We start from the raw sequence: 26,369 nt of genomic DNA, 5'->3' as shown, positions 1-26,369 counted from the left end.
GGTGTCCGCACGGGACAGTCCCGGCGCCTGGGCCTGGGCCCCTCCGCCTGAAGGCACACAGGGCACCTCGAGCACACGGCACCACGTGACGCCCGCCTGCCCCTGAGAGAGCTCGCGCCAGCCCAAACAGGAGCCAGCCCAGACCCTCTTTAAACTAGCGCAGACACTGCACTGAAGCAAGAGTGGAAAAAACAGAACTTGTACCTGCTAATACTAGAATAAAATAGGCTTTCCTGCTGTCTTCTCTTGCACGTACGATGTGAAACGCTTCAAGAATTTCGGATATTCACGTTTTGCTACTGCCCGTAACACTGATGCGGGCGCCCATCCTCCTGGGTTCACTAGAAATAGATAGAAAGACAGACATTGAAATACAGCAAATCTGCTCAAGGCTAGGGAAAAAAAAAAAGTTTTTTAATCCTGCAACTCTTTCTCAAGTAACAGGAAAAAATAATGACCAACAGATTTTTTTTTTTTTAAATGCCCTCACAGCTTGTATCGTAGCACTTCCTACTCTTAATGCTCAAGCTCAGTCCCGTTATATGATGCCACTATTTAGAAAACATTGAGCATGGTGTGTTTTGAGTCTCTGGGGAATGCCCAAATGGAAAATGATATTCTCTAAGCACTTCCAAGAAACAACAGAAAAAGAAGGTTGAATTACTTATTTCAAAGAAAACAGACATCAGTCTTAACTTTTCAATAACTGCTGCATTTGTCTGAAGAATTGCTACATCACCAACATCTTACAAATTATATTTAAAGCCTTTTAAACAAAATTTTAACTGGTTCTGAAATACACTTCAAGTGTATTTCAAGTGCATATACAAGGGCAAGTATTTTGCTGAAAAAGCTGTCACTTGCCATATGATTGTAACTCAGGATTTATCAATGAAATTGTATTTTTTTCAGTAATTGGGAAACTTCTAAAAAGGAAGCATGGCAGCTTACACCAGAGTTTAGCATCATATAGTATTATTCGTACAGGATTTAATACAAACTACATCACTTCTATATGCAAAGTTTTACAGAACCAATTTTTCAGGCTGACTCTTTAGTAAGCCATATAATGGGGGGTTAAAAGTAACACACAGGCAAGCTACTTTTGAAGTGTTTTGTAGCTGCAGGAGAGGAGCTAATAAGTATTGTAGCTCCAACAGTACAAACACTGCTAAATACTGGGTACAGTAATAATACAGCTTGGCTTTCATAACTTTTCAGTCAACCAAGGAGTCTGTCAATCAAATAAAAATAATTGAAAAAGTAGACTAGATTGCAAACATCCTCATACAAATGCATTTGCTCCTTAACACAGCAGCTTTCAGCCTAACAAGATCAATCAGGGAAAAAAAAAATCACAGCAATACATGAAAAAAACCATACGATTACTGAAACAAAAAGCTATGCCAAGTCACCCCAGTATCAGACATTCTTCTGCTGATCCTCCACCACCCCATGCCTCTGTACTTAGACTGAGCTACAAACCACTTCCATTTATTTCTCCCAGAATGCTGCACAATGAATGATTCCATTCACTGATTCATGTAGCACATTAATTCAAGTCTATTTGAACACGAAGCCCACCAGTGTGATGCCCTATGTAATAGAAAACTTTTTTTTTTTTTTACCAGTATCCAGCTCCCCAGAATTAGCATACATCATTAATGTCATACTGAAAAAAATTCAGACTTACCATTAGCTACATATGTAATCTTGCATAGGATGTTGTCCCTACTTATTTCTTTGTTCCCCTCTGGTGGGCTTACTAACGTCTGACAAATCATAGCAATATTTATTTTGGCACGGACACAGCGATTGTTCAGCTGCCAAAAAAATGAAACATTTGTAAGCCTCGAGCCACATTTGTTCAGCATACTCAACTAGTAACATTTTAATTTAGTATGAAGTCTGAGACACTCCAGAAGCTGTGTTTCTGAGAGTTCGTATTTGACCACTACATGGGTGTAACATGAATGTTAGAGAAATGAAAGGTACATGGTGAATAGGGAAAGGATTACACTAAAGTTCTTGAATCTCAGGTTTCTGCTTGCTTAACAACACATGTAACAAGTGAATTACTTCCATCACTACGACAAATGAGTAAAGAAACATTTAAGGAATGTTTATCGATATTTACAAATACCAGTTAGTAACTTTTAGTAAGTAGGCTACTGCATAGCAATCAGTACAGAGATACTCCAAAGAAAACAATCATTTCTACTGCCTGACAGAAGCAAGGCAGAACTGTGTAGAATGGAGGTTTAACACATTCTGCATGTATAATTATATAAGCCTACTCCTGTATCTGACAATAGTGAAAAGTTATTGATTTGCTTTCATACAAAAATAATCTCAATTCTTTATTTTCCCAACTCCAAAATTTTGCTTCTATTCTGCTGCAGCACCTTAGAACTGCCAACCATTATGATAAGGCAAGAAAGCTTTTGGCTCAGATTGCCTTCATCAGGTCACGGTATCACCTGGCTTAAGGAAGCTGTATTTTTGCATAATTCCACCACCTCCCTCACACTAGTATTGCACGTGCACTACCACGTAACAGAAAAATGTTTTCTTAAAAGCAGAACTTGACAGAATGAAAATAATACTTACAGGAGCACTGTCATGTTCTACAGAGAAATTGCACACAATCCATGTCTCTGGGTCATTTTCACTGAATGCTGGTATCTTTCTGATGGCAGACAAATAAAGCACATCCCTCTGAGAAGCTGGCCAAACCCTCTGCGGAGAAACACCTGAATATAAGCTTTTCCAGTTTTGCAAATTAATTACTTCCTATCCTTAGATAAAGGAAAAAACAAGCAAGGCAAACCACATCAGTGGTTACTTATTTAAGTAAAAGTTTCTTCAAGTTTTCACTTTCACAACTGAAACAGAACATAGCTGTTGTACACATGTGTATCAGGTTATATGGCTGCACTTCATTTAAAAAAAAATTTAAAGCACAAGTTTAAGACCTTGAAATGTAGAAAGCCAAGCTGCAATGACTTTTTTAGTAGTGAAACAGGACAGGAAGAGGCAGTTCCCTCTTGTTCCCTCAACCTCAGGTTTACATTATAATTAATACTTGTAAGCTACAAACCGAGCTAGTCATCAAGTATACATAGATGCATCTACAATTAACTTTGTCTCCATAGAGGGGGACAGAGACAGAGAGAGAAGTATTAAAACAAGTATTATTTCAAAAAGGTACTATTTCAGTAGACAGACAAGTTTCAGAAACAAAATGTCTGATGAAATAAGAAGATATTCAAAAGCCATTTTCCTGACACCCAAAAGGAAAAGAAGCTAGCTTTTATCATAACACTCTACAGTTCACATGATTGTCTTACTCAAAACCACGAGTCCTCTCTTACAGAAATTTTAAGGTGACCACATGACTAGTAAAATCGCCAAAGAAAAATACTTGAGTACGCTAATATTTGGAATCATCCAAGATTAAAGATGCATCCCTACAGTCCACTCCCATTTTTTTTGAACCTTTAAGTTACAGCTGTTTGGTTATGATTCAAATGAACATTTTAATAAATTTACACCAGAACTGATGGCCAGGGGAAAAAAAACATAGTGAAATGACAAGACGCAATGTTGTACTATCAGTTGTACCTCATAATGCAAATGTGTATGTCAACTAACTGTGGTCAACAATAGCTTGCATTATTGCAAGAAGACAGACAATACATGGGTCTAGGTCTCTTTCTTGTAGTCAGTGTCCATTTATACTGCTACTCTTTGCTTCAGATGACTCTTGGCCTTGCCGGTTTAGAGATTAAAAACAGTCTTCATTTGTTATTACAAGCTCTATCAGAAACACACACAACCAATTATGCTCTCGAGACAAGTTTGAAAAATTGACAATGTTGCAGTTCAATAGAGAACTTGGTTCTGAAATGTTATTCTGAACAGTGTTTTAAATTGTTAATCCGTTAAAGTATACAGAATAAGATTGGAACACACGTGCCTCACACTGTCTCAGTAAGGTATGCATACGGCTGAAGTGTTATTACCTTATGTGTCTGGTAAATGATGATTGCATTATCAGCTAAATTTTCCACAACATGGAAATTTTCAATTGTTGCTAAAAGAGAAGGGGAAAAAAAAAAATCCATCAGTAAAAATGCACAGGTATTAGGTCAATGTTATAAAAAATATCCTTGCTGAAAAATAGACGAAGTTTAAGAATCAGGTCCTTACTTTCCCAGTCATTACGAACATCAACATTCCAGAAGTAGTGGCAAACTTCGTGACCTGTTACCCCTTTAACAGCATGGGTTGCTTTCAAAGGATCTAAAACTATGCCATTCTCTTCCACCTCTCTTCTGTATACCTGTAGTCAAACACATGGAAAGAAATAAAGAGCAGAAACTGTCAAAACTGTTCATTCTTTAATTGTTTAAAATTTCATACCTTTTTAAAAAACACAGCTAGAAAACTGATACATGAATACTTTGCCACGTCAGTGTTCCCTAGTAACTATCAATGCAGATATTCTTACATGGCAACTCACATTAAAATAGTACTACTTAAAAATCTCTACTCCAAAAATGATTAAGCTGCCTTATTTATCTCTATAGACAAGGACTGACACAAGCACAGTAGAGACGACAACACAGTAAATTGCTACTCTAACATTTTTGTACAATACATGTATAGATCATTTTAATACCAAGTTTTAAACAGGAGGGATGAGAAGGGAATCTGCAAAGACAAAGCTTTTGCAAGACTTACACAGGATTTTGTATGAGTAAACACACTGGAAGCCACAGCTCTTGTGGACTCCAGTCCTAACTTAATGTTATTCTGAGAGAAGTTTTAACAGTATAACTGTGGAGTGATAGTACTTCCAGACAACCATGCAATCATTTAGGTTGGAACAGACCCTTAAGATCATAGAGTTCAACAGTAAACCTAACATTGCTCAGTCCACCAGACTGAAGGTATCTGTAATCACAGCATATCATCTCACATCAATTAAACAAAACCCCAAATGTTTACCTTCATTTCTCCTTCTTCTACCACTAGCTGCCAATTGGCATCTCCTCCTACATCTTGCAAGGAGTATGTCATGTGGTTTTTTACCATCTCTTCCACCTTTAAACGAAAAAAAAAAAAAAAAAAAAAAAGGTGTTTTTAATTCATTCCTTCCATCTTCCTGAGTAGAGACTGTACTGGTACTGGAAGCCACAAGTCAAATCCTGGGAAGGACCTGAATTTGGGCAACAGAGCTTTCTATTACAGGTTAAGGAAAAGAAGATACTTCTGCCCTCCAGAAAAAAAAAGCCAAGATCTTGATTCAACTTCCAGCTTCATTCTTCCTGTACTTCCTATCCTTCCTTTGCACCTCTAAACTGTCACACTATGTCTACCTATGACACAGTTTTATTTCAGCATATAGGAACTTATTTCAGGTGTCTCTAAAAATAATTACGATACACCATATGATATTCACTGAAGTGTACTTAAAAAGATGAGGAAAGGTCGGGGGGATGGGGCAGAAGACAGACAAGCTCTAGAAGAGCAATTGCGTATCAAAAGTCATATTGCCCAGAACAGTGGAGGAAACATTAATAAGCAAAGCATCTTATTCTGTTTCATTAGCATCTTTGCACAATTGTTAGCTAGAAAACAGAAATGCTTACTTAAAAAAAAAATATGATACAGAGACTCTATTATAAAATACTAATTTAGAAATTATTTAGCTAGACAGTTGTGTGCTTTTTTTAAAGGCCAAATATTTGATACATTTATATAGGCTATGTGAATACATCATTTTTAAAATATAATGTGCATGAAAATAGGTGCTGGTGTAGGAAATGGATTTTTATTTTAAATGTACAACCTCATTCTATTTCTTTGGTTCCCTACTCTCTTCCAAATCCCACTCCCCTCCAATAAAATAGAAGCAAAAAAATAATGTATCCACTGCTAGATAATGTAAGTACCAGAAACACTTTCATATCTTTTTTCCACCCAAAAGGTGGGTGACTACTAAAGACTGTCACAGCAAAAGCGAAATTTACCTGAATTACTAATGTATTTTTTTTCCAAAAATGAAATCATTACAAGCAAAGGTTAGTTTATTGACCAGCACAAGGATTAGTCTGAGTTCACAATCACAAGATTAACAGCCTGAACTCCTAAGTGGTTTTGCACCGCTTACAAAGTATGAAGCCTAGCGTGCATATATTATATAAAACGTACATTTTAGCAAGTACTATAAGTAGAAAGCATAATTAAAGAATACTTAATATTTTTCTGATACAATATAGAACTGAAAAATTTTATTTACTTATAATTTAAAGCAGTAATTTTGTTTGTGCTACATATTCCATGGGCAATACACCTAGGATCAGGAAGCAAAAAGGTAACTGAATCAAGTAAAAATCCTCAAAGTCCAACATAAAATCCATTAGATGGAAATCTCAGTTTACCTTAACTACAAATTTCTTTACAGAATGCAAAGCTATCAGTCCAGTTTTGGTAGTTTTCTTTTTTTGTTTGTTTGTTTAGGTTTTGAGTTAAAATGAAATAAAATTATCCACAAGATTTGTGTTTCTGCTTTGAGACAGGCCATCTCTTCCTGTGAGTTACTAGCAGGTTTCCAACTAAAGTTTTTTTTTCCCCCCCAGTGAAACAATGACAGTACAATACAAATCATGTAAGAAAGTAGGCTATTTAAATATTCAATTTACTAGCTCTAGGTCACACTTCTTTCAGAAAGGAACCCTTACCATGCTCCCAACATTTACCTGCAACACCTTCAGGTCCCTGGGTCTCTTGTCCCCTAGCTCCTAATCCACTAAGGACAAAGCTAGCTTTTACACATTTGCTTTCTCTTATGCTGCTTTATGCTACATGCAAAATGGAATAGCAAGCAAAGAAGAGAAAGAGGCACCCACAGGAGTGCAGTCTAAATGGTTTCTCACTTCTGCTTCAGCAAGGAATTGCAGTACCTACAACTGCCTTTTGTGTGCTACCTGTCCCAGCTGTATGTAATCCAGGCACTAGTTACTGCACTGGTCACTCTCACCCTGCACCTCTTTCAGAGGCAGAGAGTCAAGATTTACATCTTCTTTCCCACTGGAGATGCCTCACTATTACCTCTGTGTTTTTGCCAGGCTACAGGCAGGGTCTGCAAAAATACTTGTAACTTGTATGCTGTGCAGCCCTGCCCTCAACATTAAGTGGGAAGTTCTTAATTTTAAAGGCCCTCAGAACAGCTCCATCTGTTTTAAAAACTGATAGTCCTTTAAGAGAAAGTGGTCAGCAAAACATCCACAGTGTTTTAAGCCCACAGCCTCCCACTCACCTGGCAGAGACAAATTAATGGCTTTGTAGAGGCACACTGAAGAACCAGCTCCCACCAGAATGCATGTTTATACTACTCAACCTTAAAAAAAATGCTGAAAGTTTCTACTTGACCTTTTACTGATACCAAAATTCCCTTTGTATCAATGAAGGCTACAAAAAAGTCCCATTTCTTCAGAATCAAGATACTAGCTTGCCTTTCCAAAAGCAAAATCCTCGGCCTGGTAACAGAGTCCCATTTCATATTGATAAGATCCATAGCAGGCTACCAACAAAAGAGGGTATGTTGCTTTTTTCTTCATGCTCTCTGTTTCCTTTGTCTGCTTGTTCAGTAGCAATGAAGCCCCAGAGCAGGTGGTCTGATTCGTTAATCTGGAAAAAATTTGCTCTAGGGAAAATAGCTGGGGGCTGGGGATATATGTAGGGAGAGTAGTTTCCCATAAGTTAAGAAGATAATCCTTTCTGCAGTGAGTCCATTAACCTGAAACTGCATTCAAACGCACTCAGTAGTAACTTCAACAGAGTAACATTCATGCTGTACCTGAAAAGAGCAACAACTTGACTCTACTGTATTTGATCCTGGCCCTTAACCTGAATTTATGTTACTGTGATAAGGACCTGGTCCATGCCAAGTTTGGCTTTAAATGGTTAGGTTTTTAGCCACACTACTGCTCAAGTTTATCATATGAATGCACAAATGTTATCACAGGCACAGAAGAGGTGAAAATGAGGAGGCCTGCATATTTTAGCAACTATGAGTTTCCCTTACACTGAACAGCCCATGTACCCAGAGCCTGACAGACAACTGGTTCCCGCCTTAACTTGCTTTCTACTACTTAATTTCCACTCTCCTTCCAAACAAAAATGAACTTGAAAAACTAACTTTACTCTAGGAGGAAAGTAAAAAAGTAAATTCAGAGCTGAGCCTATCAATGCTGTACTATATGACCTGCATACTTCATCCCTTGGGGCAAGTTCAAATTTCAGAAATTAAGTGACTGCAAAAGGTCAAGGCAAGTGTTGGGATTGCAGTCCAACAAGTAAGTCCTTAAGTGTTAGGGTCCTGCTCACAAAACTGGTAGTAAGGTCTGCAGGTGGTACTGTTCCGTGCTTTGTTAAAAAAAAACCAAACATTTTTCTAACTGAAAAAGCAGTTTGCTTGCAGCACTAGTTAGTAATTTAAAAAAAGCTACAAACAGATCCCAGAAGGAAGCTCCATATTCACAATCACATATGGACCACAGCAGAGGGAAACTACTGGCCTGAATGCCATGTTTGAACAACTTATTTTGAGACTAAAAAGCAAACAAGTGAACTCATCTAATTCTACTCTAACCTGTACCTAGAGTAATTTTGTACATTACTGGCATATGTCACTATGACTACATTGACATATTCAGGATGTCAGACTGATTTTCTGAATGATAAGTGAATATATTGAAACTCTTCAGTAAAAATTCTCATACCCACAATCTTGTCTGCCAACTCTGTGACCTTTCAGTAATAAACGTCACTGCAGAGCTAAAAAATGGTAAAAGTGGCCTTTAGCATTTAGTATCATGATGTCATTGTGAACAAAAGTTAAAGACAAAAATCAAACCTTTGATTTAAAAGCAACAGAAACTATGAAATTTGAAGCAAAGACCATCTCCAACCCACACAAAACATGTTACCCTACTTTTATTATAATCTGAAATGCAAAATTTTCAAACTGTAGGCATTTTTATTAAAGCTACTGAATTAAATCCAAGAATTTCACAATATTTGGGCCTCTGCACAAGTGATATGCATGCAAGCTGGATGTAAAAAGGCAATCATTTAGTACAGGAATAGAGAACTCCTTTGTTTGTCTCGATGTTCTAGTTTAAAGCAAGCAGTGAGTTATGTAACAAAAAACCCAGGTTCTAGAGAAGAGGATGAAATACAGCAAAGATATGCAACCCCCACTCTACACATTAGTACAGTACCTGGGCGCTGAATCTGTGAACATCATCAGAGGCACTGACTAGATCAATGGAAGACATGGAGGAAGAGCGACTATAGGGCTACCAGAGACAGACAAAGAAAAAACCAAGTAATCAGAACAAAGGCACAACAGAGCATTCAGTACCAACTTGCAAGCACAAGATAATGAAGAAAAGGAAAACAAAAGCACCATAAGCAGCAAGCACAGCAGCGAATGCTGATTTCATGCACCTATTATGTATTATGCTCCCACTGTAGCCTTAAGAGGAACACAGTGTTTCCAGTAGCACACTAAAAAAAAAAAAAAGTCAGCTAATCCTGATACAAGCAACTGTTTTTTGTTTAGTGGTGTGGGTTTGGTTTTTTTTTGTGGTGGTTTTTGTTTTTTTTTGTAGATCAGTTCAATGAATTTTGGTGAAGCTATCTTAAAAACGCTGAGGTTAGCAAGTTGGGATTTCTCCTTCATTATCTAACTGACAAGCTTGATACAAGTCAAGAGCATTCTGAATAGACATTCAAATCAGTATTTTTCAAGCCAAGACAAGAAACAGTCCTCCTCTAACTCCAGCTACATAATTTGAAAATAAGTAAACCATTGGAAGTTACTAAAAACACCTTAAATAAAAATCTCACCTACCTATACAAAATACTACATAGAAAGACCACAGGTCAGCGCATTATTCAGAGGAGATCACGAGAAAAATCTTACCTTTTGGACAAATCGGTGATTCCCCACAGCAGAATATGCATCTCCAGAAGGCAAGGATGTTGGCCAGTGTAATCTAACCTTTTCACTTTGGGACTGCAACAAAACAGGCTCAATTAGTAGCAGTCAGGTGCTACTTGGTGGACTATGAAACAGTGATTCATCCTCAATTGACACAGTGCATACAACTAATACTGTGCATGACAGGCATGAAGCTGTCATCCTGATGGAATTCTCAGTAAGTGAATGGGCCTGAAGGCTGAATTTGTATTTCAAGGTGGGATTCTGAGTTAAGGAGAACAGAGAGGCGATGTTAAAGTTCCATCTAGTAGTAGTATAACAGTCACTCAAAACTTTCACTCTCCACTAAGGGAGTCCAACACAGATAAACACTGTTGGATTTCTCCACTGGAAAGCCTTCTAACTCTTAACCAAGCCATTGTATTCACTTTATTCATAAGCCAAAAACGTTTCTAAGAGAAAACATGCACACTTTGTTACTGCCTCTCGTTTTATATACTGTTGCACATTCTCATACTCTGTGTATTTCCTCACATGCACCTTCTTGCTTTTTGTTCCTTGTCACTGGAGTATATTCAAGAAATGAGTTACAGAAGTAGCCAGAGCCTAGGTAATTTTAAAATAAAACCAAACATCAGCAGAACTCTTGTCTTTTCTATTTCACATACTGCTAGAGTCAAATGAAATTTCAGAACAGTAATTAGGTTTTGAGAAATAGCTGCAGTGTTTGATATTCTTACCTGCACAGGGCAACAGCGACATACAACGGTAAGTTTTATAGATGACATTTACTTAGGAATTAGAAACTACAAGACACTCCGTTACCTTAACACTTATATTATCCTCTTCTGTGTAAGCTGTGAAGTCACTTTCTCAAAATTAGTGTCAAGCAACAATATTTAACTCTAAAAATATTAATCAAATTCCCCTTATCAGTGTCAGAACATCTAGAGCTTCAGGAGATGCACCGCTGGACTGAGTTTAAGTCACAGAAGTCTCCCATGATGTTCCCCCATCATTAAGACAATTTTAAGTATCAGTACCTGTTCTTCCATTTTATCCTGTCTATCGAGAGCAGCTTCAACAGCATCAAAGAATTCTTCTTCATTAATCAGACTATTAGGACCCTCCTAGGGCAAAAGGAACAAAACTAGCTCAAAATTTTGGAGACATGAGAGTCCTATTTTGGTTTAATATTAGAATTACATATTTTTATATGCATGTAACTGGTGAAAGCAAATTTCTTCTATAGGCCTCAAACCTTTTCATCAATATTCTTAGATGACGAACCCTCTGAAAACCATACTTGTTAAAGGAAGTTACTCTCTCTAGCTACAGTTTAGGGATGGCTGTATAAAGAAGAAAAAAAACCAGGAAACTGAGTAACAGTGTCAATATGCTCTGACATCCGATTTAGGTTTTAATTAACATATGTCTTCTCTTAAAAAATGTTTACAGCGTGTCAGCAAAGTACACATATTAACATAATTGTGTAGTTAGATTCCTTCCAAGTATTCCAGTGCCTTAGGGCAGATTTCAGACGTACTCAAAATATAACAAGAAAACACAATTCTGGGGACGACTATTGAAAATTCTTGGAAAGAATAATTTAACACTAAACAGCAGGCACAGTTGAGTCAACTATTAAAAACCTGAGCCTCCTAAGTAAATTAGTAATTTCAGAAAATCAGGTTTACTACTTTTACTGTATTGTAAAACAAGCTAGTCCAGCAAATTTCAACAAACTACCTCACAACAAGGATACCTGGGAGAAGCAGCTGGGTTCATAATCAGGTAGAAAAAGCCCAACTTCCTAACCATCTTTTTCTTTTACAGTGTATGCCTCAGTCAAAGAGAACCTATGCTCAAGTATCTTTTAAATATCTCAACATATTGGTACTATTTCTCAGGCTATGATTTTTAAGTAGAAACATGTTTGATTAACGTACATGAAAGGGTCAAGTCTTAAAAACTATGCAAATGGTATTACAGGTGTGTTAGAAACCCCATAAGGTGGTTTAAGCATCTTAGAATTTTACTAAATGCCTCACTGAGGAGGAAGCCACCAAAATATGCAACTTAGGAGATTAAAAGAACCTGAAATCACTGAATTTGTGAAGACAATTTGACATGACAGTGAAAAGTTAAAAATTAATTCAAGTTAAACTTCTGATTCTATGACTGCCTCTGCAATCAGAGTTTTTATATTTGGTTTACACATCTATATAGCTGAATCACTAAAAATGCAAAGTACAAGACTAGTTCATATAAACAGTATCAAATGTACAAGAAACAATAACAAACCAGCAGAAATATCTGTAAGCAAAATGCTCTAGACAAAAATAGAACATGGAAGCCTGACATGAATACAGACTTCCATTCTTAAAAAAAATCAGTGACAGATTCTTCATACATTCTTCAGTTTCCAAGGTGGAAAAATAAAAGTGGCATTAACACGCTTGCACAAACCAAACACCTTCATTTACAATGCCCTCCCCCCACTTAAAGAAACAAAAGATTATTTAAAAATTGTAACATTTTTAAACATTTCAAAAGCAGGTTCTGTACCTCATAGTCTGGCCCTCCAAAGTGGGACTTTTTCTTCAATTCTGTCAGAGCATTTTTGTATGCTTCCTCAATTCTTCTCCTCTTCTCTGTCTCCTGTGAAATTACATGATCATTTGATGCAGTAAGAATGAATTTACTGACAGTAGTCAACATGCCAATCAATGGAATGATGAATATTGGGTTTTTTTTCCAAGTAAGAATTGCAGAGCTGCCAATGTTCTGAATTTATTTGCACGCATGCATTGTAGGTGCCCATATCCATGCGTATATAATACAAAGCCTGGGAAGTTAGCTACCTTGAGCACACAGTCTTTAATTCATGTGGAAGAAACAAGATCAGCACACAAAAACTGGCATCTAGTTTAACCACAGGTATTCATGGTTCACTGAAGGTCAGACTTTGTATCTGATTGACAGTGACATAAACCTCGATAGAGATGTTTGGGCAGTGATAAAAGAGGGTGAAAAGTAAAACTGGGGAGGAGCTAACTTGTTGAATGTGGTGAGATAGTAATGAGTCACAGCATGCAAGTTTGTACCTATAATAAGCTGGTGCTGGATCAATGTGAATCATTTTGTCAGCTCCATGCAGTGACTAACAGCTCAACACCATTCTCCCATAATAGGCGTGTGACTACACTGGAGCCACTAATGATGCCTATATCATATACTTTGAACAAAAATGTAGCAGTGCCAGAATCAAATTAAATCTAATTTCCTCTGTAAATTCTACATACTGACAGATCTTCTCCATGAAAAAGCTATAAACACTTCTGAAATTCTTGCAGAATTCAGCTTTAGTATGTAAGATGTTTCTCTGTCCCCTTTCAGAATCACTTCAGGTGGAAGAAAGCTAATATTTATGGGTGACAACTGGACACCACACACTACTACTTCCAGATATAATTATTCAGCAACTCAATTTGAACTTTAAAGATACAGTGGAAAGCCCTGAAGCAATACTGAAAGGCTCAGTTTACCAACTGGGAATTTGGTGATAAGATTCACTCTGGCACACATTTTCCAGTTTCTACAGAAAAGTTTGAAAATTAAAGCAACAGCTTAGATGTAAAACAAAGTAGTATAGTTTTCCACAGGAAAATTCTTAGGTAAAAAAAAAAAAAAGCATGCAGATGAAGACACTATTGCCTTTACTTGTGAATGTAGGGCTTAAAAAAAAAAAAAGAATTTGCATGTATAACTTTTAAAAAATTAACTAGAGAGTCATGAAGATGCATAAAGCATGTCTTCATGTAAGTCCTTAAGAGAAAACATAGACTTTTTACAAGAACACTTGGAATGAAAAACAAACAAAAACTTCACTGAAACACAACTCCTCTTTCCACTCATCCCAAATCCTCACACTTTTGGTACTTCAGTCTGCAAATTAGTGATAATTTACATGTGTCAAAAGACAAGTCTTCAAATCTGCCTGGTTCTCTTGGCAACAACATTAAATAAGGCAGAAATCGGAAAACTGATTGCACACAAGAAAAATTACTGGTGTATTAAAATGCTGTAAAATTTATTAAGATATTTAAGTTACAATTGTAAAAAATAAAATAATCTATATAAACATATTAATCTTAAGGTTAAATTTCACATTAACATTCAGAAGGTAAGTTTGCTCATTAATAACAATTAGTAAGACCAAAGGAAACAAGAATAGAAAAATGCTGCTGTAGTCAAGACAACAAGAAAAGCATCACAAGGATTTTGTTGCAAATAAAACAATGGACCAAAAACTAGAGATTAAATCCTTTCTCTGTTTATCCATTTTGAGAGAAGTCAATTTTAAAATACATTCATGAGATCCTACTGAAAAATATACTGAAAAATAATAAGCCAAGCTCAAGATTTAACAGTTAAAAGGTTGAAAGCAGAGCTGTAACTAAAATTACCTTTAGATAACATTACATGCTTTTGTATTAATTTTATTCTAGCCATCTGACTGGTTAGCTAACAAAAAGAAAACTAAATATAGAATTCTAAAATTACAATTTTTAAGTCTATTATTTTAACAGTCTCCTTAAAAATTAAAAGCCATTTTTATAATAATTATTTTCAAAGGTTTAGAAATAGTTTCCAACCACTAGATTTTAACTGCAAACTATTTCTTTTATTTAGAAAAAAAGGAGGTGTTATAGAGAAAGATACTCACTTCATAACACTGTACTCATTTCTAGTCAAACTGAAGCCACTTCCAGATTCAACAAGTTCTACTGACCTTGAGCTTTTTTAATATGAGAGGGTTTTTTTAGGACAGCTGTAATTTTGAAACTTACTTGCTTCAAACACAGCAGACACAAATCTATCTTGCACCTTTAGGCTAAACTAACCTCTTACAAGATGGAGGCTATATAATTTTGTGAGGCTTGAGACCAATCACCTTAGCGTGTTGCTGTTAAGTAAAAGGCAGTTCCAAAGCTAGTGGAGTGAAGAGGATGGAGAGGAAAGTGAGGTGGATTACAGTGGTACTTATACTACTTGTAAAACACTCATTGATTTTAGCTACTGACAGATCCTGTTCTTCCTCTGACAAACCCAGAGAGCACAGAGCCAGGGACATGAATCTCCTGACACAAAGGATCACTTGATGCTATCCCTTTCAACTCTGCTAGATGATGGTCTTTTAGAGTCTGGCACTAGACAGAATTGTAGGAGCTCTAAAACCCTCCCAGGGGCTTTACAAACACAAACAGCTGCCAAATTTCATGTAATTTCCCCCTCTAATCTCTCCTAGAGAAGGTATTCTGAACTTTATCTTACAATATTTACTGCCTTTTCAGGGCAGTTTACACACCTATTCAAGTAAAGCAACAGTGCACAGATCAACACCATTCTCCCCCCACTTCTATTTATCAGATGACAGAGCAGTGTTTTTTGCCCAGGCCCCTAGTTACAGAGGAAACGTGAAGGCTGGAAAAGGAGGAGGAGCAGCTCCACGGCAGAGAACATATCAACATCGCAAGCTATGGAGGACCTCGTGCTAGAGCAGAGGGACACTTCCACTTCCCAACTGTGTCCTGTGAAGGACCTAAAATGCAGCAGATTTTTCCCAGAGGACTGTTGCCCATGGAAAGCATCTTCACCGGATCAGTGAAGAAGTGTGAGTAGGAATGAGTGGCAGAGATGAAGGTGTTTTGGACTGACTGCAACCTCCCCATTCATCACTCTGCACTGTGTGGGGCTATCGAGTAGCAGGTAGAAAGTCCTGCAGTGAAGGACTGAAGCTGAGCTTAGGAAATGAGGGAAGAAACCTGTTTTAGGGTTTGTCCCATTAACTAGACCTATTTTAAATCAGCAACAAATTGATTTTCCCCAAGTCAAGAATTTATTGCCACGACAAGAACCAGCAAGCAATCTCCCTGTCTTTCTCTTCACCCATGAGACTTCTTATTCTATTTTTACCCCTGATCCTGCTGAGTGGGTGGTGAGCAGCTAAGTGGACATTTAGCTGTTAGCCAAGACAAGCCCCCTATACTTCTATATTATTTAATTCAATAAAAATCTCTTCCAGAAGGCTAGCAACTAGATGAATAAAAATTAAAAGCAATTCTTTCATATTAGAATGAAAGTGCTTTACCATCAGTATGCTGAAAATTTAATAGACAAATGTGACTTTAAAAAAAGCTGAAAGTCTACCAAAGCAAAGCAACTTAACACCTGCAAAGTTTTACAAGGTCCTATTTTAATTTCTGTAAATACATGTGAAAATAAGCTTATGACTTGTTTTAAAATGTATTTGCCCATGCAATATATGGTATCAGTCGCATGAGGCCCAAAATGAAATTTAGGTTTGAATTCAATCACTTGCAGCTAAAACCAAGTGCTTTAGTTACCCCACAGAAGAATAAAGAAGTTACACGACTAATGCAAATGAATTATAGTTCTGTATTAACATATTGTTCTGTATTAACATATACTAACCTACGGGTAAGAAAAAATCACTTCATCCATCCTCTAAGCAAAGTCTCATCAACAAGAGTGAGTGAACTGTGTTCACTCAGCCCAGAGAAGAGAAGGCTTTTAGGGGGAAACCCAACAGTTGCCTTCTAACATCTCCAAGAAAGTCACAAAGAAACTGTGCCAGAATCTTCACAGCAGCCTACAGTACATGGATGAAAAACAATAGACAGATTCTGGAATAAGAGTTACTCCCATTGGATATAAGGAAAAACTTCATCACTCTAACAACAGCTGAGCAACAAACAGGCTGCCCATAAAAGCTGTGCAGTCTCCAGCCTCGGAGACTTGAACCCAGACCTGATAAAGCCATGACCAACTCTGATGTCAAACTGTCCTCCTTTTAAGCAGGAGGTTGGAGAGAGAGACAGAGGCCTCTTGAGGTCTCTAGTGCAACCTGAATTACCCTATGAGCCTATGAAGAAGCTTCAAGTCTTGGATCTACAGTAAGTCCCTCAATTACTTAGGTAGAGTAGTAACAAATTAAGCGCTGACAGAAGTCTTAATACAGTTAGACCAGGCCAGGCCTTGGACATATGGACAAATACAACTCAAGAGGCAGAAGCAAGGACTCAGACATGGATGTATTTTGTCTCAATGCATTCATTCATTGAATCATGTACCACTAAAATATATGGGGTAAGATCTGAAGTGTGATATACACCACATGGAAACATGTTAAATGAAGAACAAGGGACAACAACGTCTAGAGGACTGTACAGGACACCAGCCAGTGATGGCAAGACTCTAGAAATGAAAGCCTGAAGCAACAACCTAGCCATTCCTCCAGCACATATCAAGAAAGAAGGCAGTGCTCTTTTTGCATTGCTATAGTGGTTGAGCGGGATTAGCACAAACTAACGCTGTCATTACAAGAAGTTATTTTAATACCACGAAGTGAAAAATTGTAATGAATTAGTATAAATCATTACTTAATTTCTTCAATCTCCAAAAGGAAAGTGAAATCACTCTATCTTAAAGAGATATTTGAAGTTAGAACTGTTTGTTTTACCCAGTACTGTCACCATCTTTTATCACAATTAAAAACATTTTCAGGGATTTGTACATTGTTTTGCAGGCATGGAAAATTAGGTTTCTTTCAGAAGACTGCAAGCAATACGCTTCTTACTACAGAATACTGTCAAGTTCTCTATATAGCAGTCCTATATTTTTTCATATCTATGTGAATGACAGTTGGGAAAAGAAAGACTAAGATGAATTATGTTACTATACCATTAGTCAAGATGAGGCTTTAACATTTTATAGTAGTAATAAAAGCACCTAAAATTAATAAATGTTGTACATAAAAATAAAAGCAACAACTGAAAGTTAACAATAGCTGATCTGAAATTTCAAGTTAAAGAAACTTTTTTTTTTTTTTTTAAGGAAAAACGATCTTACCTTATCTAGTCTTTTTTGCCAGCTTTCTTCACGTTTTACCATGAGTTCAATGCAATGAGAGAGTGTAGCAAGGATGCCAGCAGTTGTTGCCTTGAAAGTTATAGCTTCTCCTTTAAAGTCTATGCCATTAATTCCTTTGGGTGTCACGTGTGGAAACACTAAAAGTAAACATGAATCATTCACTGATAGCTGCCTTTAACTCAAACAAGCGTTTTACATGCATGCTTTATATAACAACTCCTTAAAGAAAACAGACTGGCTGAAAAGTTAATTTAAAAATGAAAATCAGAATTGCTAATTATTTTCAGCTATCCACGGGATAACAAAAGAGGTTCAAAGGGAAGAATACGTCCTTTCAGCTTCACTTTGCTGTACTGTATTTCAAGTCTGCTTGTAATGCTGTATTACTCTGCACTCTGCAGATCATGTAGGTGGAGGGAGTGGCAATACCTTGTAACAATAGCAGATAGACAGCTCGAAGTGTGCCCTAATTAACACAGAGCAGCCTTAAAACATATCTGATACAGCACTAGGAGGAAAAAACTTTCAAAATGCAATCAAGCCCAAAAGGTAACATTCAAGGTTGCTTTCACCAGGTAATTATACATTTAAAAACCTTCAAGTAGAAAGATATGATAGGAGTTAAAAGTATCAAATGTGCTGAATTACCCAAATTCTGTGGGTTTTGCAGTTCCAGCAACTACTTTGTGCTGTCAACCAAGCCATCTGTTGCTAAGGCTATTTAAACAAGTCATTTAAAATGTGTGACAAAAAAAGTACACATTATATGTCAAACTCATACATAGGTTGACATAACAAATCAAACACTACACATTAATGTCAGAAAATATTAGAAAGCAGAAGTAACACTCATGTCGAAGCTGACTGAGCCCAGCAAGTTAAAAGTAACTCCTGCTATGCCACAGGGCAAGCTAATGACTTATCACCTAGCTGGATGTCACTTTTTTTCCCCAGTCTGTCAACATGCTACTGCTACAGTTTAGAAAGCACAAATAAATATTTGTCTAAGTTTATCCAGTATTTGTCTGCAAAGGCAAAGCAGAGCTTTCAAGTAGTTCAGTTCTTGTAGGGAAGAGAATTGCTGTTCTTTAATGACAGACCACAGTATCCACACTTTGGGAGCAGGAGGCAGTTGACACACAGTCTTAAGCAACAGTTTAAGTCTCCAGAGGTTTGAAATGCCCTCCTTTCAGGAGTCAAAACTATTTTTCAAATGGATCATATTACAGTCAATATACTACTTCAAACACCTCAACAAGCACACATACTGTGGTAGAATACTGCCTATTTTTTTGTTTCATGTTAATCAAGAATATTCCCTAAAAGGTAAAGATGATGGGGGCTGGAGAAAAAAAAAAAAATAAGAGAAAGAAAAATCTGTTTCAGAAACAATGATCAGAGCAGCTCTCCCACCCCCTAACAGCTGCAGAGGGAACACGGAGGTGGCTGAAAGTGGTAGAAGCTGGCAAGAAGTCAATGCAAGTAGAGTCACTGAGAATAACGAAAAATAAACAAGAGCTTCACCTATAACACTTCATGACTGAAAAATACAGTTGAGTAATGATTGGTCCTGGTGGTGAAGACTGTGTTCATGCGCAGGCTTACTAGCACACCTATAATACTGATAGATGTGATTTTTTTTCTCTTAATTATGCAACATGCTAGACATGCTTAACAAACCACCACTGGCTGCAACACTATCAAATAATTTCTGAAACCTCTATGGTAGATTTCAAGAGAGATATAGGGTCATTTCCCAGAAAAAAACAGAACAAACAAACAAAAAAAAACCAAAACAAATGAACAAAAAAAAAACCACACCACACAAAACACCACAAACAACCAGCAGCTTTTGTTCTTGTATATCTTTAGGTCTAGGCTACAGTTCATACAGTTTCAGTCATCATATATTCCAAGTTATTCCTTCATAACTAGTCTCAAAGTTGCAGTGATATGTGCAGAGCTTGCAGTTTTAAAGTCAGTGTCCATAGCTCCTTTCAGTCCTTGTAATTCTGGGCAAAACCAAACCTGTTGCAGAAAGATGCAAATGCTTTTTCATTGAAGAGATGGTCACTCGAGAGATTCCTTATAATAGATGGGAGTATTTTGATTCATTCCTAACCAAAGGAGACATTTGTCTGACTTCTGGAAAATGTCAGAAGATGACCTCAACCCTTGTCTTGGTAACAGCTGAGCTTCAGCACATTAGAAGCATTTTTCAAGAGATTTTTCTGTTTGGAGAGCCTGAATATCAATCCTATTCCTTTTTTAAACTTTTTTTCTTTTTCAGGTCAGATACAGACTGAGCGTTTCAAAATAGCAATCTAGCATCGGAAGATCTATATTGTTCAAGGTAAAGGCTAATAGGAAAGTGTTCTTACCACTGCAACTGCTGTTCTAGCTTGGTTATCAAACTCCACGCACCTAACTGAAAAAAGCAGCAGGAGGATTTTTCTCCTATTTCAACATCTTCCAAGGGATTCCTCTTTAATTATCCTGTCTTTTAGTAAGTTTGCTTTATTTCTGGTTTTCTCTTGCCTTTCATATGAAGAGTTCTTCATGCCATGCTTTAGACTTCAACAGCTCTCTAACCCTTCTCTCATACACCTCTGTGTATGTCAGGATAGGTCAGTTTCCCTTTTTGTCCCCAAGGCCGTTTGTAACACTTCCCTAGATGTCCCAAACATCATGTGTTTGATCAAACTGTTTTTTCAGTGAAACAGAAAACTATTTTAAAAATAGGAAGCAGAAAGAAGTTCCTTTATCTTTTCCATTTTATGCCAGAATAACATCTTAGGTCATCAAGCTAATTCTAAACAAAAACTAAATATTTGAGCGTGTGACCCATTTACTGATACCCACTGTTGCTCATATTCTGTGGACAGCAGTAGGATTAATATGACTAGTTTTCCAACCCCATTATTTAATCAATATTTTGGTGAATACTCTTCCTCCATGCAAAGCACAAAAATCTAGCACAAATCCTACTGTGTTTTACATCAAATCTGTCCCTTTCAGCCTCTGTACTGTTTCCAGCTTCATAGGTCTAGTACACGAACGCCTTCTATCTTCAAAGCGATTCCTTAAATAGGTTTCACCTCGTCTACCTATTCTTACATAACTTAAATCCAAATATATTCATTTTCCTGAGTGGATGGATGGGAAAACTTCCTGATCAAGATTCCACATTATTAGAATTAAAGTTCCCAACAGGTAAATATGCATCAGCCACATTCTCCTTTGGCATTTTATACAAATGATCATTACTTCAGTTACCAGATTTTTTAACTGGAAAGGGACTAAAAAAATTTAAATATGTTCATAGTACTCTTCCCCGTTTTTCCTTCAAAAATTCTAGGGAACATAGAAAATAAAAAGCCTCCTTATCAGAGTGGTACACAAATCAATATACTCATGTTAACTTTATCCTCCCCCCTAGGGGAGATGCAAAAAGGAATAAATTTCAAAAGATAATATGAATATGGTTTCTCAAATCAGTCTTAAATCTGATGATTTGAGCATTAGATTGGTGCATTAGTGGTTTGAACAGTAGGCTCAAACACTCCTCCTCCTTATCATAGTAGGCTAAATAAGCACCTGAACCCATGCTTCTCCCTTCACAGACCACCAACTGTAGAACAGTCCCAGAATAAACAAACAGACAACCACTTCTCAGCTACAGTAAAAGATAGCTCCAGTTCTAGAACAGTTCAAGAAGTAAGTGAACCTTAACTCTGGGAAACCAAAAGAATCTTAACAGCAGTTGTAAGGCTAATATTTAGAAAACAGCGAGATTGAAAATAAATGTTTCATTATCAGCTAGGCTGAATATTTTCTTTGCCTGATATACAGGCATGGCTTTCTCGGCCCGAGACATCTACTTCGCCCACTGCAACACTTATGTTTCCACTTTAGGAAAGAGACTAATTTTTCCTTTCCAACCAAATTTGCAGCACTCAGATATTAAATATTTAATGGACTTAGCTATTAGAAAGCAAACTGAGGCACAGAAAAAAACAAAATGGAGATAAAGCTTTTCACAGAAATAACTGATGGAAAGTAAATTTCATGGAATCAGGAATTGAAACAATTGGACTTTTAAGTTCTGTAAACAGCAAGAGGTTGCAGAAATTATGTTCTGCAGTGAGCTATAGTAAGTGAGTTTATATACAGGCATCCATAATATGTAGCAATTTCTTAGCAGGTAAGCTCCCAAAGACCTGGTAGAGAACTTTTTAAAAGAGTAATATGAATATCACTTCAAATTCCTGTTAAACAGGTGATAAAAAAATGAAGTCACTTATTTCGCATTTAGATATTCTAAGATGACCAGATATACTAAAAATATAGACTTTCCTAATGACATTCTCCATATTGTATGTGTATATATAGCACATACACCAGAATAATATAGATATGAAGAAATGTTCTAAAGGTAAATTAAGCTGAAACTCCCACATGATCCTACAAAAATTAAGTTTGCCGAAGACATCTCTTTCAAAATGAATCACGCAGGAAAATGAATTTCTCAACATTTTTAAAAGAAGGTTCACAAAGTTTTCTCAATTTTGTTCGTACCTAACAGTCCTCAAAAAATGTACACTTTTACATACACAACAGGGTTAGCAGAACTGGGCATTTACAGGTGAGTGTTGCAAGCTTGCTTGTCTTTGGTGAGAAGAGGCAAGAAAGATTTATTCAAAACTTTATAAAGTTAAATGCTACTTAACATCTGAAATCAGCATTACGACTAATCCTTAGTAGAGGATGCACTTCACATAACTGAAAAAAATCTACTTGTCTAATGAAGTCTGGCAGTATCCTGAAATTTCATTTCCTTTTCTCTTTCCTCATAGCCCAGCTGCAGCTATACTCTAAAAACAGGACTTAAATAGAGGAAGGAAAGTTGTAAGATGGCAGGACAGTAGTCAAAAAGAAAACAGAAGAAAAAGAAAAGATGTATTATGCCAATCTGTTTTCCAGTTTCTTGACAGAATTGTTTACATTTTTAAGAACTCTATCATTGAATACTTTGGGAAATTCCATCAGATCTGAAACTGGAGATATTGCAACTTCAAAGTTTTGTGAATCAAAGTCTGAGAAATATCCCAGAACTAACTGAACTGGTAGCATTTAAAGAACATAAACAGTAAAATATTTCAGCCAGGGAACAAGAGAAAGTCTAAGAAGAATGCCCATAGATTTTAAATGTAAACACAACTTCTATCTCATTGGAAATATCACATTTCTAGAACAGCAAGACCTGCACAAATTCTTCACATTTCCTGCATGGATACTGGAGTGAGTATAATAAATAGGCCATAAATCAGTAATGGTGTTGACTTAATCATTATGTAGCCACAGGACCTGGAAAAAACATACTGGGACATACATCTAAGTGCTGGGGTTAAACCCCCACCCCTGAATGAGGGTTGGCATATGGATGATGTCCACAACCAGACAAGTAAGACCCTTCTGCCTGCTTTTCATCCAGCCTTGGATGGGAACTGATGAGGAGATCACCACAAGGTGCCCCTGCCTTCCACATTAACTTGGAGGTGTTGCAAGAAGCCACCTCCGTAAGAGCTGACTCTGCTTGCAGTGGGGTTGTGAAGTTTGCGTACAAGCTGTGTGGGGATGCCAATTACTGAAAGGGCTCCCAGACTCTTCATAGCACATAGAGCTCCCAGGATGGTGGAGCAAGATCATGAATTTTTTGTCTGGGACTCATGGCCTGGCTGATTCCATCTCCCATGGCTTGGATCCTTGGCTGGCTTGCTCCTTTCTGTACATCCTGTGTCATGAGTAAATGTCTTGACTTATTCCTCCCTCCAGTGGTCTGGCACGTTGGATTGTTAGTGAATGATTTAAGACCAGAGGGAGGACTTTGGCTCTTGGTTTGCCTGTTGATCCTTCCTAGCTGGGCAAGCAGTCAGCAGAAGAACCTGACTGGAAAAGCATTGTGCTCCACTTCACTCCTAAAGCAGGTAACACTTGCAACAAAAACGACAAATTACCTGCAACAGATCTTGGTTCTTAATAGCTAAGTGATGCAGCCTTTTTATCAGAAATTTGTAGTGAAAACACCTCTGCACACAGAATAAGAAATTTCTGCCTAACAAGCTTGCATCAATGTTTGTGTGAAGTTAGAAAAATTCAGACAATCATGAAAAGCAGCTAATGAATAATAACATGAATTAGAACTTCCTGTCACATACATTAAACTAACTATTCTTGATGTTTTCTGCTTAGAAAAGAGAACAAATACTTGTATCAGGCTTATCATCATACCAATCACATGAATTTTCACTGAAAAGGTGGGACACTTACATTTTTCCTTACTGCTGTTACTGTTATGCAAAAATTCCCCATCAGAACGCACCGTAGGGAAATCATCTTCATCATCTTCTACCACTAAATTTAAGAGAGAGTGTGTTATGAGAGTGAGAAAGCTTTTCCAATTCCTTAGTGTGCAAGAAAAAATTCAGAGCATCTTCATGGCTAAGCAGCATTTAAGATTTTTTCCTGTAACAAGTCATGAACACACCTCCTATCTTTTTTCTTTTTTTTGACCCAAGACCACTATCACCAGTACTGTCAGAAATCATCAGGACATCAACAGTGTTGAAGTTTAGTGCTTGATTCTATAGCAAGAAAAACATTTTGGTGTTACACCTGGATAAGAACAAAGCCATGTTCAGCAACTATCTGCTCTTCTACACTAGAAAGTTTGCAAAGAAGTGGAATTAATTGTCCTTATCGACCAGTTTTTTACTACCAAAAGCTTTAGGCTGCCAGAACAAACCCAGGGATAAATGTAAATGTCTGAGGAGAGTGCGTGGATATGACAACAAGCTGTGCTCTGACAAAAGCAATTTAGAGATATGTAGACATCCATACCTGGGTCTACTAGGGCCTCAAGTGTGCACTCAGTGCTCTAGTTCCAGCCAACACATCTCAGAAACATTAATTATGGCAGCATCTTTGATTTTTTTAAAGAATGTATTGCTTCTATCAAAACTAGTATTTTTTTTTCCCAAAACAAAAGGTATGACACACAGTGATAAGCTAACTTGGATTCATTTTATGAGGGTAAACAATTATCGTTCTATCTAAAAGAGCATTTCTTTTGTGCAGTTGACAGCTACAGGTTAATAGTGTTAAGCGGTTTTTACTGGGAATTCAGCTTCTGAAGTGAAAATAGGTAACACTGTTTATGCAGAAATATCTGTGGTCAATCCCTATAATAAAGAGTAAATTCAAACTCATATTTTATTTATGTGGCATCAAACGCTCTAGTAACTATTTCAAGAGCTATTACTGTGTAAAAAGCTAAATTGCTATGGACATGAGTTTTCAGTTACAATTTTACCTTTATCCCTCTGGAGTTCATCTTTGGAAACTGCATCTGCACAGGCATCGAAGTATTTCTGCAAAGTATCAACTTGTCTACACAAGATGTCTCTGAAAGTTTCCATTTCTGCAAGCTTCTCCCGTAAGCTATGGCCCTTCTGAAAACACAAAGGGAAAAAGCATGAAATGCTTTTTCAATACTCAGCAATTGTTCAATGCATAAATAACCCCCCCCGGATTTCTGCAGCTTTGAAGAACAAATTCAACTGAGAACATTTTAGTTATCAGAAGCTATGAAATACTGTTAATATAGCACTGCTAGATTAATGTAAGAAACTGTATTCAAGTGCTCCTTACTCATCTTGTCCACTCGTCTCATTTCTTCTTCTTGACTGCACCTGCTACTTGAGAGCATTTAACAAAAGCTTATTAAAATTGCAATCTTGCACGCTACCAACTTTATGCTTATTTGCGTGAAAACAGTGTTAGTTTCAGATCTTTCTTCCAATCTTTACTCCCCTTTCTTGTGTTGCTCCTCTCCTGTTCTCCCAGAAGTACAGCCCACCCAAGTAACTGTGCATAAATATCTAGCATACGAGACAAGGAAAGCCATAATTTTTCTATCAGCATTAATCAGATTAATTAAGTCACAGAATCAGCATTGGGCCTCTCTTTTCATTTAAGAGGCCCTGATATTCTGAGGAATAAACTAGGAAAGGTAAATAAATGCTCCCACAGGTTTGGTTTTCTTGCCATTGGAAGGTTACACCACAGTTTAAAAGGGACAACTGCACAGAGGCATGAGTGAACTTCCTGCATGATCTGCTCATACTTAAGAGTAAACCAAATATTTTGTTCTTTTTCTATGATTCATTTGCCAGTTACATGTGTTATTTATGCACCAGTACTGTGAAAAAATACTTTGCAAACTAACCTTAAACGAAGAGGTTGATGTCGCAGAGTACCCGCTGGCTCCAGAAACAAGAGACACCATGGAGCCATGGCGTCGTAAACTTGACTCTGATCCATAGCCTGATTCAGT

General features: G+C 37.1%; 1 protein-coding gene across 1 annotated transcript; it reads right to left on the bottom strand.

Annotated features, from left to right (window-relative positions):
* Positions 1-213: 213 nt before the first annotated feature.
* Positions 214-26,369, bottom strand: COL4A3BP (collagen, type IV, alpha 3 (Goodpasture antigen) binding protein; the record flags this gene model as incomplete). The annotated part of the gene is made up of 13 exons (XM_008938221.1): positions 214-341; positions 1,694-1,823; positions 2,611-2,739; positions 4,026-4,096; positions 4,213-4,345; positions 5,014-5,109; positions 10,001-10,093; positions 11,062-11,148; positions 12,587-12,679; positions 17,954-18,111; positions 24,305-24,388; positions 25,347-25,485; positions 26,262-26,369. Coding segments are annotated over 13 exons (1,449 nt in total), but the record flags the coding sequence as incomplete, so codon positions are not given.

This window comes from Merops nubicus, unplaced genomic scaffold (assembly GCF_000691845.1).
Source record: "Merops nubicus isolate BGI_N331 unplaced genomic scaffold, ASM69184v1 scaffold4774, whole genome shotgun sequence".
Lineage (NCBI taxonomy): Eukaryota > Metazoa > Chordata > Aves > Coraciiformes > Meropidae > Merops > Merops nubicus.
Note: the sequence above shows the minus strand (reverse complement) of the source record. Positions and strands in the feature narration are given on the sequence as shown.